This window comes from Haliaeetus albicilla, chromosome 1, assembly GCF_947461875.1.
Source record: "Haliaeetus albicilla chromosome 1, bHalAlb1.1, whole genome shotgun sequence".
Classification (NCBI taxonomy): domain Eukaryota; kingdom Metazoa; phylum Chordata; class Aves; order Accipitriformes; family Accipitridae; genus Haliaeetus; species Haliaeetus albicilla.
Window position 1 is genome coordinate 16,461,598 of NC_091483.1, and position 22,574 is coordinate 16,484,171.

The 22,574-nt window shown below is 38.8% G+C and overlaps 1 protein-coding gene across 5 annotated transcripts in view; it reads right to left on the bottom strand.

Annotated features, from left to right (window-relative positions):
* Positions 1–22,574, bottom strand: part of ZNF827 (zinc finger protein 827) — a 115,847-nt gene that overhangs the window by 49,159 nt on the left and 44,114 nt on the right. For all 5 annotated transcript variants that reach the window (XR_011324154.1, XR_011324152.1, XR_011324151.1 and 2 more), the window contains exons 4-5: positions 19,971–20,454; positions 7,318–7,551 (exon numbers count right to left, since the gene is read on the bottom strand). Coding sequence is in view for 2 of the 5 variants with exons in the window: in XM_069780166.1 (XP_069636267.1) it covers positions 7,318–7,551; positions 19,971–20,454 (718 nt within the window). In the remaining 3 variants the exon portion in view is untranslated. The remainder of the gene's footprint in view (positions 1–7,317; positions 7,552–19,970; positions 20,455–22,574) is intronic.

Sequence of the window (22,574 nt, forward strand, 5' to 3'; positions counted from 1 at the left end):
ACAATAGCTGTCCAATGACTTTCCATTGCTGAAATCAAATGAATCCTTGTTAAATCATTCATGCTTCTTCCCACAATTTTATTTAAAACTTCATCCTGCAACTAAAATTCTAAGTTTCTCATATTTGCTGAAATGCCTATCAGCTTTACAAATCAACTTTATGAATCAACTTAGAAAAGAAAGCCTTTCCCATATGTCTCATAAATTGGACTCATGTACTAGTTTTCACAATCAAACAGACAGGGGTAACTAGCGGGTCAACTTGTACTGACTTCAAAAGCTTTCAGTATGGAGAATCAGGCACTTTGTTACGCTAATTGTTCTGATTTGCTAGAAATAAACATGCCCTAAAACAGCTTAAATAAAACCTTGGAGGTAGGGAACAGTTGGTGAGCCCTGAAGGTTCTGCTACAGAGACACAACAAGTAACATCTGACATTCCCTAGGGCGCTGTGCTTGATGCTTTATTTTGCTAGTATTTTTTTCAAACTGCTGTTTTATATAAGACAATGTCAATGGGCCTTGAATCAATGCAACAGGATCCTGCATTAAAAAAAATAAATCATAAAATGGCTCATATTTGTTAAAGTGGAACCTCTGAACTTCCATGTTACAGAATTTTGCAACTACAGTCTTAGTTTCACAAAAATGCAAGCCAACCAAAAAAAAAAAAAAAAAGAGCAAATTAAAGCAATAGACTAATTTGAGTTGTGATACGCATCTGCTGCTCCTTCCATGTAAATGGTAGGATTATGGTACTTACCCGAAAGACCCAACTTGCAGAACACAGCCAACCCCTCAAAACATAGATCAAGAAGAATTTGATAAGAAGTATACATGTGCAGTGAATTGTTATTTTACAACATATTCCAGTCTATGCAAGTCTTCCAGTTCAAGAAAATTCTAGTCTGCATTTCTCCAGCAAGCTGTACCTTTGCAGAGAGCCTGGCTCCAGTTCTTCTATCTTTACAAGCTGACTCTCCAAAGGCAAGGGGGACTGCAAGAGGCCCTTCTGCAAATACTGTGCAACCATAATCCCCTGACACTTTTGACAAAAATTGACGTGCCCACTTTCCATAGCTTTGTGGCCACTCCCACCTGGCTGAACATCGTCAAGGAACAGCAGTGAAGTGAAGGATTGGGAGTGTGTGTGTGTGTTTAAACTCTTTAGTTACAATTCCTAAAAAGTAAAAGTAAAATAAATCCAGAACACCAACAGAAGTATATTTGAACTACAGACAATATGATTTCTTGTTATTTCAAATTATCTTTTAAATTATCATAGTTTTCATTAAATGACAAAATTACCCTGACATGGAAAAAAGGAAGAAAATGAATTACAGTAACTTAAAGGTATAGTATAGCATCTACTGAACTAAAAGTCAGTCTCTGTTATAAGGTACTTGTTTTTCTGTGATTTTTGTTGTTTTGTTTTTTTGTTTTTGTTTTTTTTTTTTTTTTAAGATCTATGGGGGGGGGGGAAACAACATAGACTTTGCAGACTTCCATACTTCCCACCCTATACTTCTCCTGTGAATGGGCAGTATTTTTTTCACATTTTTCCTGCTTTGGGGTTTAGACATTAATGTTATCATGAAACATGGCAAAACCCATCAACAGGTAAGAATCCATTACTAGCTGAGTTCTTCTGGGATTATGTGATTATGCAGATGTCACAGAAAAGCTTATTAAACTGAATGAACGTACCATGGCCTGATACTAACTTCATGTAGTACAGCATTGGCAGGAGAGTCTCAAAATCTTGAAAAAAAATCTGGAACGTGACACATTGCAATAATAAATCTAGCTATCTAGACACTTGTATCTTTTTCTATACTGTAATTAAAACACAGCTTCACTCTAACCATTCACAATCAATTTCACATTTCTGTTGGTTAAAAAAAAAACAAACAAAAAACCCACTTGGCTAGTAGCAGGATTTAATCTGATGATGTGACTTGCCATGGCTTGCCATGTCTCTAGTTCCCATCAAGAGAAGGTCTTATTTTGGGTCATACACTTCCCCACTTACTTTTCTGGGCTTCTACAGAAGCACCTGCTGCTGCCCAGAGCTTTCTAATGAGCTGTTTAGAGACCAAGGAACAAAAGACTTGCCTGTATTTTCACTCCTCTGCCCATTATCAAGGCTCTCTAAGCACGGATGAAAGCATTCCTGACAGCTCCCCTGCAATATAGGTATGGAGACTCTTATGAGGTCCTGACAACAGCTATCTCCAAAGACAGCAGCCTAGCTCCACACAAGCACTTCCCAGAACAGCCCACGAAGTTATGAAAAAGATATATACAGGAAGGTTAGTTTCTCTGTCCCCTGTCTCACCCAAAGAATGTAGTAACGTACTTTTTCTTCACCATAGTAACAATAAACCAAAAGACTGCCAACACAACCCACTAAACCTGGGAAGATTTTGTGACTGCTAAGAATAATAGCTTACTAGCCATGGACTCATTTTTGTTGTCAATTCGCATTGCTGATGACAGCCAAGCATAACGTCACCCAAGCCTTAAAATGAGGTAAATCTGACATCAGCTGTCCAGCCACACACCCATAGGTAGCACTCCTAGTTAGCAAACTTTTTAAACTGATATTGTTACTTAGTTACTCTGAAGTCTGTGCTGTTGTGACTGGACTGGTTTTAATATGAGCTAATTTAAAGCCTTCTCAGATAGTCCTTCACCTTACTGTGCCCTAACACACAATGTGCCATTTTTTGAATGGGAGTAGCATTCTGGCCTTCATCTTATGCTAGAATTGTATTATCATTCATTTTTCTTTTTCTTCCTCTTTTAAAATAGAATGTCTAATCCATGTGGTTTCAGTTAAACATAAGATATAGGGTCAAAAAATTAACTACAAGGCATGAAATATGAAATCAGCATAAACATTTTCAAGTGGATAAAGTCTTAATCAAAAAAGGAAAAAAAAACCAACCACCAAACCCCTGCAATGGCCAGTTGTGCTGAAAGAGGAATTCTCATATAATTAGGTGATAATAAACAGAGTTGATCAGGAATGCTTTTGGAATCAACTGCATGCAACATTTTACTTCATGACCTTGGCACAAAAAGTAAGTATGCACTAACTGCACCTGCTGGTAACCCAAAATCATGACACATTGTTGGTACTGGGGAATTGGTGTATTACAAGAAGCACTGTGTGACCCAAGGACTGAAGTACAAAAAATCCAAAGGAACTGGATAGCACAAAGGTCATGCATTTGCTAGTGATAACAAGGATATGTGCAATACATGGGGAATTGATCCACTGAAAAAAAAGAGGAAAACAACCTGAGTTACTACTGAAATGCAAAATGACTACATTTCACAAATAAGATCTAGCTGAAATAAAGGCAAATGTGATTCAGACAGCATTTCTAGGAAAGATGGGGACATACTAATGTCATAGTTCAAGGCACCAGGGTAAAATATTACTTATAAAATGCTAGTACCTGGAATAGATTTTATACACCTCCAGCTATGCATTCATTTTTGGACAAGAAGGCAAAACACTATATGCTTCTGAAAGGTAATACATGCCCAAAACATATTAGCAGCATGACTATTTCAACAGAAAATTAGTTTTTAGACTCAAACATTAGCATGTAAATGCAAACATTTATTTTAAATATCAGTCTCCTCTGAAACCTACCTTTCAATTTACAAGACTGAGTGTATAAAACTGCCCAGGGATCACTGGGTACAGCACTTAATTAAACATTTTGAGAAACAAATTAGCTTTTCCATGAAAGAGAACTAGTGAGAATGTAGAAAACTGGTTCAGGTGTCATTTGAAATACATTACTTCCATTTCTTAGTAAGTGATTTTGTGCAATATTTAATAGGAATTTAAAATCTTGCAGGGATGGCACCCTTCCAGACAGAGATGAGAGCGATTTGCCCTACTCCACTATCTCCTCAAATCTGTTTGCTTACCATTGGATCTAGTCTCAGTCAAGACTTAGTAATGGACAGAATTCACAGCTCACCTTTGTACATTTGTATAAATCATGGTAGTCATTTTATGTTCTTCTGTAAAATGCAAGTTGACAGTCTGCATTGGGGCTTAAACGTTGGCTGTTAACCCCGAAAGACCATTTCTTCCAAATGGGCATTTCATTTATTTTTAAATAGCAGATCCATCGTTAGGAAGTTTTGTGTTGACTATCTGGATGGAAATGGGTTCTGCCTAGACATGCCCAAGCGACATTAGCCTTCTCAGCTTGAATAACCCTTTGGAAGAAGTGTGACTAGGTATCAAGTGACTAGGTATCAAGTTTGTGAACTGTGAGGTAGAAGATCTGAATCCAAGTGGAACACAGGGGAGAAAAAACTGGTATAAAAGGGCATAGCATCTCCAGATAAGGTCTAACTCCACCGAAGTAATATGCAGGGTAAGGGCCTGATCTTAAACACTGTTTGTGGGCTGCTAGAAGCACACAAGTGTCCTGACAGCTTTTTAGCTTAACGAGAGAAGAGAGCGCCTTGCGTAGTATAACTGAAATAGACAGCTGCATGTGATTTTTCTCATTTCTGTACACCTACCTCTACAACGACAGCTAGAAAATGTTCTGTTAATGTTCTACTACAGTAAAATACGTTTATTCTTCTAACTTTTCCTAGCTTTAGAGTAGTTTCTGAGTGGCTGACAAGTCCCTCCATTATAGAGGCTGGTGATTTGCACTTAGTCTTTCTTATAGTATGCACCAGCCCAAACTAGGCTCCAGAGCTGGAAAGGCCTTCCACTACACCGTACAAGCTCAGCAATGAGCTAGCAACACAACATCTCTGTTTGGGAATACAGATTTCCCAGTGAAAAATATAAACCAGTGTATGCTTCGCACAAAAGGAGACAGCAAGGTCTGTGCCTAAATGCCAAGAGGTTCCCATGAGGCTGCCACAATCGGCAATATTATTGCTCAGGGGGGTAACAGAAGCATGTATGTCAGGAATGCAGAAAACAAAATACTATTATGTTGGAAATCCCTTGCTGAACTTCTACGCAGTGCAGGTTTTGGTAATTAGTGTTACATAGAAGAAAGTGAAAATAAAAAAGTGAGAATGTAATCCATTCAGTCTTTACCAAGAATATATAGAACCCAGAAGGACCTGACTTAAACCCAATTATATAATATATCAAATCTAATAAGGGCACTTGACTGAAGTTTTCCCACAGACAGTAGAACATGCAGACATACTCATTCCTTCCCCCCCCCCCCTTTTTTTTTTCCCCTCTCCTTCCAGTACCAGGAAAATGGAGGAAGTTTCTTCTTGTTTTCACTTTATTCTGAAGAAGTGGCTTAATTGTTTAAGTTCTAAATCATCAAAAACAGAGTGCAGAACTGCTTAAGATAAGCTGGGAAGTCAACAGTGATCTCAGAGTATTCTACCAGATAAAGTAAACATTAAAAAAAACACTAAAGAGGCTATTGATCTTAGATATTCCTCTTATATTTGTCCTACATTAAACTGTATCTTAGTGTTTTCCTCCTTTATAGTTTCTGCCTTAGATGGTAATTCAGAAAAGTGCACGTTGAAAAGTGTATGTGATAAACTTGGTATAACCCCACCCACTGGCTGATTCAGGAATACCAACCGCAGCAATACCAACAGAGTATATCCTAGAGTAATTCTTTACCTTCTAATCTACAGATTAACCAAAAAGACCACTATCAGCAAAATCTGCTCAATCACTAAGAGATCGTAAGAGAAATGTTAAACTAGTGCACTTCTTACTACAGCCTTTAAAGACTGGGAGTTCCCAACAGAAGTGACTGTAGATTTGACCAAGATTTTATACATGCCAGATTTCACTCATATAAACAGATATTTAAGGCACAAATATTCTAATACTTTAGCCTGTAATAAAACTATTTAAACACAGCCTGACAGTGCTGAATTCAAGATTCACAATCAAGAACCCTAGTGTCTCTGAAGTACTTGAGAAATCATTAAGTTATGGAGCCCTTTCTTTACGAAAATAGTTATATAAATTTATATGCACCAAGAAAAATAAAGTCACAGGTTAACATTCATTAGGCTGTAAAGTTCTGTTACCAGAACACCATACTGGAACCAGTTACCAGCAGCAACAGTGCACTACATCAATAACCAAATGTTTAGTATTTGGGAGTCTGTGAAAAATTGGGAAATCTCTGCTCTGATCAACTTTTGTACCTGGGAGGCACTTTTTGCACCATTAACACAGAAGTCTGGCAAATCAAGGATTCAAATTCTTCAGCAAATTAAAGTTTGCAGGTATGAACACGAGTGAATTAATTACGTGTTGGAATTTATGGGGGAGATCCTAGTCAGTTATAGTCTTTCAGATATAAATTTGAGCTCAAATTCAATGTTGACAGTATCCAATCAAGCCAAGTAATTTCAGATAGGTTTGGAAGGGATCTCAGAAGTTACTAAACTTGTAAGCATTTCCACTGGAAGCTCTTGCGTGACTTCGGCATACTTAAAAAAAGTAAGTCTTGTCCAGTTTTGGAGAAGACTTAAAACTAACTGATCCAGTTTAGGTGGAAAAGTATGAAACCCAGCCTCCCAGACTGACTTTCACATCTTGGTCCTAAAATTTAAAGCCTATTAGAAGTTCAAAGCCTTTTCATCACTCACTCAGCCTCTTCCCAGCAGGGCGAATTCAACCCTTTTACTTTCCTTAATTCTGACAGTTAGACAAATCATAATTAGCAGAACACACATTTTTATTTTACTCCATCCAGCTGCAACAGTAAATATGTGTATACACATGCATACTGTCTACTTGTCTGGCAGAAGGATGTATCACTAAGGCAATGCAGGCAAGTTCAAGTGGTCTCCCTACCAGGAGAAAGCTGGCTCAGTTTATTTTTTAACAGTGTTATCATATAATTTTGAGTACAAGATATTGTCAGAAAAAATAAAAGGCTTCAAAAATCATCATTTATAAAGCTATATCACGTATAGTTCAGTATAGAAACACATTCTTAAGATGTTAATGAAGTGACACGTGAATAAATTGGTATTAACATGTTTTGGTACATTTTAAAACTGACAGCTTCTAAAAGCTTTAAGGCATCTTTTCTTTTGACTTATCCTATAGTCATTAAGTTGAAAACCAGAGCACAAATAATTAGATACTATGGTGACAGACAAAACTGCAGTGTCTTACGTATATAAACCTGTGCAGACAGACCTTTTCAATTGTTCCTTCACTTGCTACTAAAGCTAAACATTCCTTCTGCAAGGTAACCCTGCTAGCATACACAAAAAAAAAAAATTAAGAAGTTGAATATTATTAAATTAAATATCTACCTGAGAGCTTCATGAGGAGCTCAGATGCTGCCTTGACTGACATGTCCTGCCTCATCACATTTGCCTGCGCTTCCTGTGGCTTGAGTTTCTCCTCAGGGACATTTGGAGCTGAGGCTTCGGACTCCTGGCTGAACACATAGCTGGACTGAGACAAGGCTGAACTTGCAGCTTCTTCATCCTTAGGCTCCTCTTTCACTTTAAATTTAGGAGTCAAGGGCTCTTTTTGATTTGCAGCTGTCAAGAGAAGGAAAGAAGTGAGACTTAATGAGATATGTAATATATAATCATAGAGCAGCTAGTAATAGGAAGAAACCATAACCTGAGAAATGCTACAGTACATACTGGAAGCAAGTATGCCAAACAGTATTCACAGATGCTTCAAGAGGTAAACAAATTTCTGCATCTTTTGTACAAAGGGACAGTGTTGAAACACAAAACCTGCATGTACCAGAGCTGAAGAAACCATCCGTCTCCTCTTACTTTTTTGCCCCTACTCCTTCTAAAAGCATTCCCCCAGTCATTGGTTTGTAGGTCTTCTACAGGCTCGATGGAAGTTTAAAACATAATTTCACAGGAGGGCAAATTTGCCAAAGCACACGGGTACTACATATTGAGTTCTTAGAGCACGGAAAAGAGGCAAGAGATGAAGAGCAGAAAAACAGGAAACCTAAGAGGGGAGTAAAAGGGAAAAGAACAGCAAATTCTTAGGTCCTAAACGTTGGTATTTGTTAAGAAAGAGAACAGAGGGATTTTCAGAAGACAGCTCTGCACTAGAAGATGCTATTAGAGCACTGTTCCAGGTTCTACATCCATAAAGAAGAAAGAGAGCAAGTTTAAAATAATCCTTTCATATACTCCATGTAGGCAGCTGCACAGCCTCAGAGAAGGGTACAGAGACCTTGGAGCTGCTTAAGATCTACACACTGAACAATGTTATTCTTGAACAGTCTTTCTGATACCCCTTGACAGTGGTAGATCCTTTGCACTGCTTTTGGTTGAAGGGATAAAAACAAAGAACGCCTCTCAAACAATACTTCCAAACCCAAGCAATATAAATTCACAGGCAGACTGCACGACAAACAGGAGGCTAAAGAAGTTGCACTGTTTTTCAGCAGCTCTTCTTATAATTCTTTATGTTTGACCATTAAGAGAGACTTCGTTCCCCGTCTCTTAGTGGCTTTTTCTTGTTCAAAATTTCACTTTAAATTCCCAGTAACACACAGCAGATGACTTGTTCAGTGCCCCAAACTTTGATGAGTTTACATCTTTCTCACCTCTCTAAACCTCTGTCTCCACAAATATGAAAGATAGAGCATCGTCCCCATTTTGTTATCTTTCTAAGCTCTCTCACCACTTACCTCACTACCTCTCCTACATATTTTTCTCCTTCCACATGACAGTCCCCTGCCTACCCTCATGACTCTTGCAGATAAGCTCTGTCAAATCTCACTCAGACCACGTTAGAAAGATGTACCCCACCACCCCTTTCACAGGCTGCAGCAGGGCATTAGAAGCCAACGTGCATTGCCTGCTGCAGACAGCTGCTTGTTTTACAAACCCATTACGCGAACAGGAAAAGCCAAGGAACTGGCATATCACAGGGATGGTAATATCCAACTGATGGGGCAGGGTATTAACAGGTCAAATCAACCTACCAAAATCTGGCAACATTCACCTGCTTAAGCCCTTGGTCTACTTTCTTCTCTACTTCACTGCTCCTTACCTACTCTCTAGCTCCTCACTTTCCTGGCTTATTCCCTCAGATACTCTCCTTCTCAGCAGTTGCCCCCAGATCAGACTTCTAGAGAATCTGAATTCCTGCATCCCACTGTGAAGTGCTCACCAACTCACAGAGACCTCAATCCTAAAATATGGAGTACAATTGCCGTCTTTATCGCAAATAGATGCTTGTTTGCTACTTTGAGCTTTTTTCATTTTCACACAATCCATTGTTTTGTGGTTTTCTTCGTGTTTGGGTTGTTTGGTTTTTTTGATTTTTTTAAAGCCAATACATTACCCTGTAACACAACACTTACGTCTTTTCAGTTTATATTCCAGGGTTGTTTGATTTTTCTCCTTTCTTATTGGTTGGTAAGCCATTACCAAAGAACAAGATTAAAGCAAGCGGTATAAACAGTGTGCATTATAAACATAAGCAGCATGTACATACACATCGGTGCTATGCACTACTTCAGAAATTAAATTACCTTCTATGTGTAATTTTTAATATGACTTATAAACACTTTTACCAGTATTAGGAATTGCTTTTTCCTTTAAAAAAAAAAAGAAAAAAGCAGAATATGAAACATTAAAGCATGCTTTAATTCATCAAAATACAGGTTAAGGCTGTCAAACCAATCTTAACTTTACCAAGGTACTTACAAAAAAAAAAAAATCCATCTATCTTCTTTCCCCAGGCCTACATCTTTCTAAGTCAGTCTGTTCTGGGGTTTGACCTGGGGTGGTGGTCACCAAAAAAGACCCAAACCTTCTATGTCACACTACCTTCTGCAGTCCTTCTCTTTTAAAATATGCCACTCTAGCTGCTACTGAGATGAAAAATACCTCCACCAGGAGCTGAGAGCAACTGACAGAGAGCATTCTGCCTGAACTTTCAGAGAACCTGGAGAAAAAAAATCTTTTCGATTTATTCATTTCAAGAAAGTATTAATTGAAATTGTCCCAGAAAATAAAGGAAACATGAGTCTGAGTGAAGAGGTAAAGACGATCCACTGAGAGCAATCACTAACCTGTGAAGCCAGTTATGTTTCTGCCCATGAACCAGGGCAGAAAATGAACGCAGTAGAGGAAGCACTATAGACCAGGACAGCATACACTTTTACCATTTAAAATACAGAGGTGATATTAAACTCACATACATAGATCAGCGTAAGTTTGCAACCATAGACCGTGGTCAATTACAAGCCAGGTTAAAACAATGTAAAAACATCCATAAACAAACAGAATCACTGTAACAGAATACATGTAATACCACAGCCTTAAGCAAGGAACTTTTTTCAGAGTCAGGCGCTATAGTATGCAGTGGCAGATGCCTCATGGATTCCCCTACCACAAGAATGGAGGATCAAAGGGGGCACTTTTGGAAGAAATTAGCATTTATTAAACCCTCTTATCACCAAGCCAGAATCAGCAGCCAATCTGACCCAATCCAAGGGCAAGTGTCCAGTGGTACTTCTATGCTCTTCATCCCTGGGTATTCTCAAACTCTACTGAGATGAAGCCAAGTTCTAATAGCTCAGAGAACCAAAAATTCAAGGTAGGTCACATCAGAGTTTAAATAGTTTCATGATCGTGACACACTCAGAATGACTTGAATGGGGCATCCATTAACCTTCTCTCCTTTCCTATGTCTCACTTTCCCCTTCTCTCCCTACCCTACACATTAGCTTTCCTACTGTGAGAGCACATGCTGCTATAAGCCCCTGCTCCCTCACACTTCTGAGACGCCACCCCGGATAACAATGCTAAAACTACGCTGACAACAAAACTACCAGCACAACATCAGCCTTAATCTAAACAAGCTCTTCATGAGATCTGTATACTCAGTTTGTCCCTGTGTGTCTACCAGAAATCACCTATGAGAAATATAAAACATGGACAGGGTCCCACAATCCAGAGGAAGTCCTGAAGATGTGCATTTGGCAGTATTACGTGAAGGGGAAAAGAAACCCAGACTATTGTTCCTACCTATGTTGCTGGTTCTGCCTACTTTAGCTGCTTTCCTTTGGACAGAAGATAGAATTAATAAATTAGGAAAGAAGTAGGGATTTCTTTCTTTAATTAACTGACAGCACGTCCTTGAACTGACCACACTTTCCAAAAATCAAGCGTTTCAATTGTAGATAAATCACAAAAATAGAAGAGTTATTTACCTCATTTTTCTTCCCCCAGAAAACAAAAACAAATAAAATGAGACAACTATTCGGTCAGTTTCAACCCAATTGCTTCCACTAATGGGGCTTTTGCTTCAATTAATGGGGCTTTTACTCTTTCTTGAAATATAGTAAAGCAGGTTTCAACATAAATTAAGCCTAAATAGAAGGACAAATAAAAAAAGGGGGAGGCTGTCCAGTCTATAAGACCCATACATTAAAACTACAGGGGAAAAAAACCCCACCCAAAACCAAAAAAACAAACTACCCCAAAACCAGCAAAAATACCACCACTCTTGCCTCTGTCCCATCTCGGATCCACAATTATGGGCAAAATTGCTCACATATGGCAAACAGCAACTATGATGCATCCACTAGTCATATTAGGGAAAACAATAAACAGATGTAAGAAAAAACATTGCAAATAAGGGAAATAAAAGTTGACTGAGACCAGTTTTTAAAAAACCCTATGATTGAGGAATCTTTTAAAAATTAGAACTAGACAAAGATTAAAAAGATGATGTTGAAGTCTATTAAAGTGTATCTGAACTACAAAACTATTACTCCCCAGAAGGAATAACATCTTCTAGCTACGTACAAAAATAGATACACATACATATACTTAATTTGTATTTAATTTACATTCATTCTGAACTGCAATGAGAACAGACTGAAGGATGTGTTGCCTGCAGACTCAATTCAAAAAACCCAGCAATTTAATTTTGAAATACACAGCAAGGAAAAAACCAACCCACCCAGCAAATGCAACCAACAGGCAGCAGTCTCTCAAGCAGGGTTGATAATTCTCCATTTGTTCCATTCCATATCCAGAAAAAAACCCAACAAACCAGATTAAAGAAGATTCCAGAGTGCTGATTTTTATCTTCCTGGCAACTGGAATCATTTGATCCATTTGGCAAAAGTAGATGATGAAAGTTGTAACACTTTCCTCAAACTGCTAAAAGCCACAAGAAAAACTTTGGGCATCTGCCACTGATCTGAAACACTGCGACAGAAGCTGCTAACTGCATCAGTCCACTTACGAGGATTTCTAAATGCTCAAAATGTTTGTAATTGAAAGGTGAAGAACAGGCTGATTACTTCAAGCCAAACTCAATGTTACAAGTCACAATCAGCAAGGAGTTGGTCACCGTTCCATCTATCTGAGCAAGGAACATGAGGAAGAAAAAAGAATCCACAACAAAAATGCTGCCACAAAAGAGGCCACGAGAAAAAGTGTCTACAGAGTGTGGGTTGAAAGGAACCGTGACGAAAACGCCACAGTACACCGCTACACCACCATATTATTTTACAAGTGATGCCTGACTACAGCTACAAAGATGAGAGATAGCAGGTCAGTCACGGCTAAGGGAAAGGGGGAAACTGAGGACCCATTGCAAAAGCCACTGCAAATTGAACTGGTCTCCTTGAGATCTTGCAGGAAAATCTTCCTTTGCAATTCTCCTCAGAGCCACCATGGCAAGAGAACCATGGCATGACTTCTACCTGAGGAAGAAAGGACAGTGTTTTATCCAGGTCCTACTGGAACTAGAGCATTTGAATGACACAGGGAGCCTTCTGTTCCAGGTGGTAAGTTGTGACCTGTGCTGGTTAAAAGAAACCAAGGATCTTTGACAGATCAGTTCTGCGGTATTTGGAAGGCACATTTCCCTGACGCTGGACATCATAGTCCTGAAGGCAGCTGTGGTCAATAAAGGTTATGAATTGAGTCTTCTACTGTTTTCGATCTAGTAATTGAAATGTGCAGGTATGTGTTGGCATTCTGTGTGGAGACTATGGCTTATATTTGATGACATTCGAGAACTGCGTAAGGGGTACAAACACTGCAGAAGCCACCACCGGTGAGCTAATTGCTTTGCAAGAAAAATCTATGCAACTGGAACCTGTTGGAGAATCTCTAGACTAAAATCCAATTGGGCTGATAAATTACGTTCAACTTATTAAACATAGAGGCTGTATACACTGTTAAGTGGCCCAAAAGGAGAAATACTGTTCTTCTGGCAGGACAGTCAAGCTGGTCTCTCTTTTTAGTGCCTTCTGCCCTGGAGTATTAATCTGTCCCAGGGCACCTCATGTTACCTAACCCTCCTGGAGAGCTAATTCAATTACATCAAATTTTCAAAGCCCTCTATTCTGCTCTCAGCCAAACAAACTAACTTACAGGGCTCCAAGGAAGAGGATGGGAACTATCAATGAAAAAGCTACTTATGACTCAAGGGCACTCAGCATTAAAACATTCCTTTTTATCAAAGCAGTGGAACAGCAGAATAGACAATCATGAGAAGCATGATGGTGCCAAGACTTGCCACCTCTGGGCTTCCAGAGACTACTTAAAACATGAGGTCTTCCAAACCATCTTGCATAAGTATGTTAAAAATGTGTAAGCAGAGGTTAAGAAAAGGCCAGCTAACTATCCTGATCTCTAAAACTGCTTTGCATTTAAGGAGCTGTAGTCAAGCAAAATGAGGCACAGCACTGGAGAACGACCAGTCCTCCTACTGTCCCCTCAAAATTTCACAATGTTCTAGTCCAAGTGGAATGGAGAAATTAGGCAAATTGCTAAGGCACCTGTAGGACCACACATCACCCCACACCCCATGATGTCTGTTACACAGCCAAAGTCCCACCTGCTAAACAAGGCTGTAATATCTGCCATGACCGTCTTCTCCTTTCCAGATAAAAATCAAAATAATAGCAGAACAGGTAAAATTCTGGGGAAGCTAAAGAAAAGAGGGGGAGGCGAGTGAAAGGAGCAAAGGGAAATTTGTTGCCAATAAGAAAGAATTGTTTGCAGTATGGAAATTTCTTCTCTCTACAAAGGAACAGAAACAGAGGAGAGAAACACCACCAGAGTGACCTTTATATTTGTTTAAGAAAACAAAAACCAAAACAAACAGAAATGATTGAACTAACAATGTCTTCAATTCCCATTTTGGATAGATGTGACAGAAAGGCTCATGAGCTAGGACTTCTGCCCAGAGTAATAGTATAATCAGGGAAGCAAAAGAGCCATCAGTCCAGTCTAGTCTTATACTCCAAGAGTTTGTGTAGATATTAAAACTAAATCATAAGCACAGAGCTGGTCCAGAATCATATGCATGTCTTCTTTTCAGTTGTACTGGGCTGAGTATACAAAAAGCAGTTTGTTATCATGCATTTTAAATGACAGAGTTTACACTGCTTTATCTTGCTGAATTCTACATACTCCTTCAAGATGTAACACATGATGGGTATGATTTTAAGGATGTCAGGAAATTATGGAAGTAAAACTAGCAATTGCTGAAAAGAGACTATAAGGGTAGTGATATATTAGTGGCAAAGATTAGTATAAGCTTTTATTCGCCCAAGTTTTAATTAGCAGTGCTATTGCCCTTTTTCAGGTTTATTTTAAATTGAAGGTCTGTATGGAAATTATGAAAATGTGAATCTGGAGAGACACTTCAAAGAGAGATCTTGATGACATCACAGGTATTTATACTGACAGCAGCATTATGGAATTCACAGTATTTTTAAGTAAAGGATATGGCTCAAGAATTGCCAGTCCTGTGCGCTTACATACTCTAATTGAAATTTTATGTTCTGGCATAAACCATGAATCCTAAATAAAGGCAGCATGGTCTTTTCTTTGGAACTTGCTACACAAATACATCAATTATGACAATTTAATTGGACTTGCTTTTATTTTATTAAAAATAGCTGTTTGAAGAGAGTTCAAGCCAGTCAGTTCAGTACTGTCAACGGCAAATGCTAAAACATTTCAAATTACTTGTGTTACCTTTAAGGAATGCAGTAATTTTCAAGGCCAAACAGAACAAATAATCTAAGTGATTACTTAGCTTATCTACTAATACTTTGTATGTAGCTGTCTGATGATTTACTATTTCATTATTCCATTAATGGAATCAGCTAATAAAACATGAATGCAAAGTCCAAGTACTTTGGACAGTCACCAAAATCCCATGGTGGCATTATTTTCCAAAATAAAGATTTGACTCCTCACACAATAGTGACAACAGATATGACTTGAACTGGGAGAAAACATAGTTTATTGCCAGCCCCAAACCCTCAGCATGTTATGACTCCTTCCTCCTCTCTATTTTAAAGTTTTTCCATGCAAGTAACTTGGGGAACATAAAAAGAACTGCAGAAGCAGGGCATGTTTGATAATATACACTGTCACAAGATGAAGAGACATGCTTTCTAGAGTAATGCACTTGGTGACCACAGAGGGGTGGGGGAGAGAGGCCAGAAATGAAGTATGCCTTACAATTACTGTTTCCACACAGAATTCCTTTGAGATCAATAGTGCAAGAATCCCATTCATTCTGATAGGATTCATTTATTTATGAATGTTATGAAAAGTAACTGTAGCACATAACATAGGCACAGTAGTTCCTTCACTAGAGTACACTGGCCATTGTAATTTGGATCACTGTGAAAGCTGTTTTTTATTACAAAAGAAATCAAGCCTTAGAAGTGGGTAGAAGGACATCAATATTTAAAGAGATGTGTTGTATAATGCCTGCCACTGAAACCTTTGAAACAGGAAAAGCAAATACTCTGCAAATTAAGATATGAATGCAGTTACAAAGTTTCAATGTGGAATTAATGGACCGGGGGGAAGAAAACATTCTGGCAAAGCACTGATCCAGCAAAGTACTCAGGCAACTTAAAGCCTCCAAGCAGTCCTACTGAAATAAGAGAAGGAAGATCTGAAGGTAAAAACATGCCCATGCTTAAATATTCTTCTGTTTATATGTTGAGTCATCTGCTAATTGTCTTTACAAACAATAACCCTTTCCAAATTTAAATAAAATTTCAGAGAACCCTTTAAAATTTCTTGTGAATTTAAAAGCATCTCCTGCCTTAAACTAGGACCTAGGGAATGGAATCTGGAAAAAATTTCAAGATCTGTTCTTATTTTTAGATTTACATTTGGTGATTTGTGGTATGCCTTATTTCATAAAACATGTAACTAAAAATCTTTCTGGCAAGCAATGGCACAGAATTAGGGCTGAAGGGATTTCAGAAGGTCACCAACACCAGTATTTCTCAACCTCTTGAAACCTAAAGCTACCCTAAGCCGTTCTGAAAAAAAAAAATCAGAGGCCATTTTGACCAGTGTCATCACAATCCATGTCTGGCCCACTCGAAATCAGGTCTAACTTTGAACATTTGTGCCTGTTTTCCCCCGACTCAGCTCTCTACAGCTTGCTGCCTGTTTTTGTTCAGCTGAAATTTCTGGCAACTGCTTCTGATGTCCTATGGTTCAGTGACTGAGATACACAGATCTAGTCCATCCTACTGCCTAATATGCGATCAACCATATCTGACAGGTAGTTATCTAACCCATTTTTAAAATTCTCCAGTGGCAGAAATGCCATAGTCTCTCCAGCCAAACTATCATGGAGGTTTAACTACCTCAACTTTTGGAAAGATTTTCCTAATGTCAACTTAAACCCTACAACAATATAAACCTGTTATTTTTTTGTCCTAATTACAAAGAATCACCAACAGATTATTTCCTTCTCTCTGTGACAAACTTTTTAATGCATTAAAGGCTTATTGGTGACTCTCCTTAGTCTCCTCTATAGGCTTCACAGCCTCACCCCCTTTTACCCACCCTCACTAGATGTGTTTTCTAAACCTCCAGTCATTTCTGGTGCTTCCTTTGAAGTCCTTCCAACTGTCTGCACTCTTCATAAACTACAGTCAAAACCTTGGACTTCAGCAAGACTGAGAAGAGCAGGACTGTTTCCCCCTTCTTTGAGGCTGTTTCTCTGTATACATCCCAGTACAACAACTGCTGTTTTAGCACCAGTATGACGTTGTTAACTCCTGTTCCTTTCCCACAGAACTGTTGCCCAGCTACAACAGTTCCTGGTTTTGTATTTGTGAAACTGTTTGTTGAACAGTTGCGCATTTTTTACAGATCTCTCTTGACTGCGACTCTTCTCTTTCAACTGTGAACTACTTTCAACATACTGTTTTCCAATCATCTGATATCCACTTCATCTAGACTGGAAACGTACTGCACTGCACAATCAGAAATAATACTGAGTGTCAAGATTATATACATGCTTATTAAGATTCAATTTTAAAATTTGTAATAGTTAATAAGCACCAATTTTGTACCGTCTTTCACCCTAGCTGCACCAGTTAAACTTCTGGAAACTCTAACTCTTGGGTCTGAAGGGAGACAAGCACTCCTCTGAGTTACGACCTGGAAAAAGAGGAGGCTGAAACTGCACAGAAATGAAAACCAAGAGGCCCTGAGGTCTGCCATGAAACTGGAGGTATACAAACTGACACCAACCAAGAAGAGGAACAATAAACATTAGCAAGCAAAAATAAATGTTCATTTAAACCATCAATATTCAATAAGAATAAATGCCAAATTCTAAAAGTCTATGTATCTGTCTACTACTTCTTTCTTAGCCACAAGGCCTGTCAGAGAAGAAAATTAGATTGTTTTGACATAATTTGGTCTCGACAAATCTGTGTTGGCTGTTACAATTGGCGTATACAATTTGAGACGTCAAAAGATTTATATCATTGAAAAGGTAGGGCCAATAACTGAAGTTCTGATGGGCCTAACGAGAGTGTCATAATAAAGAAATCACTCAAAGGAACCTGGTTCAGCACAGCAAGCAATCAAAAAAATGCAGCTAATACTTAGCCAACTTGCTAAAAGAGAATTACTTCTACTTCTGCTCTAAATTTATGCACACTGTATGGAGGAAAGCATAAGCTAAATGTATATAACACAATATAAATCTCAGGAGAAAAGAAATTCCTTTCCTTTTAACATTGCTCTTCTTGTGTAGTAAACTTGGTGACTGGCAGTACATTTTCATCCAAATATGCACACATACAAAATTACAGATACATCTCACTCCCCCAGTGACTTTATAACATGTTGCTAGGTAACAGTGCATACAAGTCAGGTTTCAAGACCTTTAGCAAGTCACCATAAAATAACTGCATAGGCCTTTTGCATGAATAATGTACATTTGTATCCTTTTTCTGATGCCAATAGATCAGACATTGAAAACAGGACCGTCTGCCAAACTGTAAACAGCTCCCCATCAACTGGTACATGAAAAACAACACATCAAAATGTTCTATGTTTTCTCAGCTTTCAGGCTTTCCCCCCTCTCTTGCTTTCTGCTCTCATTCTCGCTACATGCAGTCATCAGGAGCACTACCATCTACAGGTCAGTACAGTTGATGTGTAGAGCCACTCAGTGCACAGCAACGCAAATTTAAGATAAGATATCAGAATGACAACATATATGGGACAGCTGTCAGACAACGTAAAAAATGGATTTTATAGAGTCCAAATTTGAAACTGAATTAAAAAATGTACAAGTAAAAAAATGTACAAGCAAATCAAAACAGACTCATCCTCACTCATTTCTTCTTGGTCATAATAATAAATTATATCAACAGATTTTTTTTTTTTTTTTTTTTTTCAATGGGGGAGGTTTCTGTGGCTTCTTCCAACCACACAGCAACCCATTTGTGCCAGCCCATTTCACCTCCTGCTTGTCCTCAGCCTTTTTCCGTTTTCCTGGTTGGCTCCACGAAGCCTCAAGCTTGATTTCTTGTGTTTACCCATTCTACTCAATTCCCTACAGAACTGCAGTCCCAGAGGTATAAAGGTCTGGGCAGATGAGGACATCAAGCTTTTCCAAAATAAATGGCTGTGGTTTCACCAAGGCAATGGCATTAGGACAGAGCTAATTCCTTAGTCTACCTGACAATAAAATTTGCTAAAATGCAACTTACATTCCATTTAAAGGAAAAAGATGACCAATTATTCTCTATTGAAAAGGGTATCTTCTATCTCCAAAGTCTAAAACTTGCCATATGGACTGCCATCTCCTTGTGAAACAGAAGTTTCTTCAGTGACATTTTTCCTGACTTCTTTCTCTTTAAAAATTAAAGGCCAATTTAAAAAACATTTAGTACAGAACATCCATCCAGCATGTCCACAATTCTGAAGTGTTCAGTCAAATCAATAAAAGAGCACATAAAATATAATAGATTCACTCTAAACACATTCTCCACTTCAGAGTCACACATATGAACATCATTCTTACAGCAATAATCTGACAGTGAAAGAAAACACAATGAACACATGCTTTGCATTAGATATGGATTTCAATTAAAATAGTAAAAAAACTTAAAAGCTGCTCTTCCTGAATCTCTAGGACTACCTTTTTAAAGTGTTAATAATCAAGAAATGCAGTAACATTCATACTTCACACATATTTACTAGTTAGACCTCAAATACTACTCTGAAAGGAAGGTGACCAATACTTTTTTGGTCCTATTTAACAGATGGGTAAAGGCAGAGAACTTAAGAGCTGAATTTTCTAACATGCTGGGCCCTTGTGACCCTCAGTGATTTCAAACCAGAACTACAGGTATTCAAGCATGCCTGAAAAACACACCAAATGAGATTTGCTAAGGTAATTATCAATGAACATGAAAGCCTGGATAAAAAGTTCTTACTCCCTATCCCAGCAATTAAAAAACAAAATCATTCTCTTCTCTCACTGTTTCCCCTCTTCCCTCCATCACGCACCTCTCCTTATCAAAAGAAACAAGAAATTGTAAGTTAAGAAGTTGCAATGTTTTTCTCCCTGCAATTCCACGACTTAGTAAACCCAAGGCAAAGTGTTTCTTAGCCCATAAAGGAGCAGCTGATGCTGCCGCCTGCTGCTCAATTACCTGACAGCTTCATAAGAAAATCTGATGCCATCTTGACAGAGATGTCTTGGCTGAACAGTGCCGATGCCGTATTGGCCACAAAGTCAGAGGAGTCTTTCAGCTTTGTGTTGTTGGGGGCTCTGTCGACAGTGCTAAGAGCAAAAGGTGCAGCTGAGATGCCATTGTCATCTTTGGGCTCTTCTTTCACTAGTAATGGTGGAATACCTCCACTAGATTGCCCAGCCACATCAGGTGTTTTAGATACCAATGCTGATCCCGTAAGGTCAGGTCCACCTCCTTCCCTCTGTGGTCCCGGGCAGGAGTCACTGTTTAGCTGTGGTGACCCCTTCACCTCAGTTTCTGGTATTTCCTCCTTCACTTTGGATTCTGTCCTGAGGAAATGTTGATGGCAACGCATATGAAGTTTCAGGCTGAAGTGGCGGGAGGAGGTAAAAGGGCATAGCTGGCATTGAAAGGTCTCACCCCTGTCTTGGTGCTGATGAACCTGGTTCAAGAGGTGAAAGATAAAAGCATGTATTAAGCAAAACAGTTTACTAGCATTATAGAAATCTCAACTCTACACTTCTCACACCATTTTTTAAAAAAAGAAAAGTTAACTAATGGGTGAACTCTTCATTCTGAGCACTTGGAAAGAGGTCAGGCCCTAAGAACACTAGAATTCTTTCACACATAAGTCAAAGAACATAAACAGACTCAACAACAACAACAAAAAAATCAGGAACATCTGTTTCTGCAGCGTGGAAATGATGAAGTCTGCTTTGGATCAAACAGTCCTTACAACTGGATCCTGATGACCTGTCAGCACATAAATAGACTTCCAAGCTATAACTAGTAGCTTTCTTGGTTAAAAAACAAACAACGCCCCCCTATCTATTATATGTTCTGCTAAGCATGATCATTCTGTGCAATCTCATAAATAACAATTGTTCAGAGCAACTCAGCGAAACACCAACTTGCATAGCAATGTCCATCATCAATTCATGTACCATTAGAGTAAAAGCACAGCACCCGGCAATACCAAGGCACTACTGAAACAGTTTGTTGCAAATTAATTCTACCTGAAAATAAACAGCTCAGTATGATAAAATACAAACATGAGAGATGCTGTTTGACATTTATTCTATTTTATCAGTCAATTAATGATCACAGTTAATCTTACTGTCCTCATATTTTGACTGCAGGCTCTTTCTCATAAAGATTGTGTGCTCCAGTATGACTACAATGTCTAGTATCCTCAGGCCCAATCCTGATTACCTTTTAGAGAGAACTCTATCCATCCATCCATACGTAATGGTTTACATATTATTTGAACAGACACACTCATTAATACAAACTATATACATATCATTATACCATTTCTTGTTCAACACAGTACTCATGAAAGGGAAAGAATGATTGAGCCCAGCATAATAGTGGCAGGTATATTGAAAAGTTTTTTCCCCTATAGCTTCACAAATGAATTTTAAATCCTGACAGTAGCACTCCGGGCTACTCCCGGCAGAAGGACTGGCAAATACATACATTTTTTCCTTACTAATTGATGAACATGTGATCAGGACAAACTGGCACCAGACTGAGCTCCACACATTCGTTTTCACTTGTGACTCGAGTTGGTTGGAAACATTTCAGTGAGACAGATTTTTGTTGCAAAATGGCAATTTGTTGAACGCAAAATATTTCACCTGAAACATGGAGAGGTTTGATGAACTCTTGGCAAACCAGGCATGTTTCCCCTACCCTACTGAGTGGCACTCTACCCCCCACTCCCTGGGCTTGGCTCCGAAGCAGCCAGCTGTGCCAGGGATCCAAGGCTTGCTGCCGTAGCCTGGGAATCCTAAAGCCCTGAGAGCTCCAGCTCTAATCAAAACTCAGCTCTACACCAGGGAGTCTGGAAAACCTAGCTTTAGCTAAGGCTTTCAGCACTTTCCAGTTTCCTGTAGAGCGGAGATCTAGATCCCCAGAGTCCTGGTGCAGATGCTGCAGATCTCTGGGGTAACGGCAGCATTTCCCAAACACAGCTCTGTCAAAATTCAGGTTGGAGTTTCCCATGGGTTTAGATTTCACCTGATTAATTTTCTATATAGCAAGAGGAATTCAGTCACAAGCTCATATCCAGCATTCCCAGCTCTACGTATACAGGACCTGAATTCAGGTCTGCTAAAATGTGAAGCTGGGGGACATCCCTCTTTTAGCCCTTTTTACATTCAGTGAAGACACATTTCATTAGTGCTGTATAACTTTTCATTCAGTAGGTCTTCAAGGGCTCTGGAGATTAGGTACTAAACAAACAGATACAAAGAGAGAATTTCTCTTGGCCAGCTGCTTTACAGGATTACATTCTCAGTATTGTATAATCATGACATTTACAGACAAAGTAATTCTGGAATCTTAAAATTGCACCTGACAACAAAAAAATTAGAAGCTAATGCTAACCTAAGACAGTTTTAAAGCAACAACCTTGCAGAAGAACAGCAGCACAATAAATTCTAAATATTAACAGGTTACAACAGAAATGCCAACCAGATTGCCTGTCTACACTACTGGAAACAGGATGGTCTGTGAGCACAGCAGTATGTAAGCACTCTTCTTCGTGAAGAGCACCGA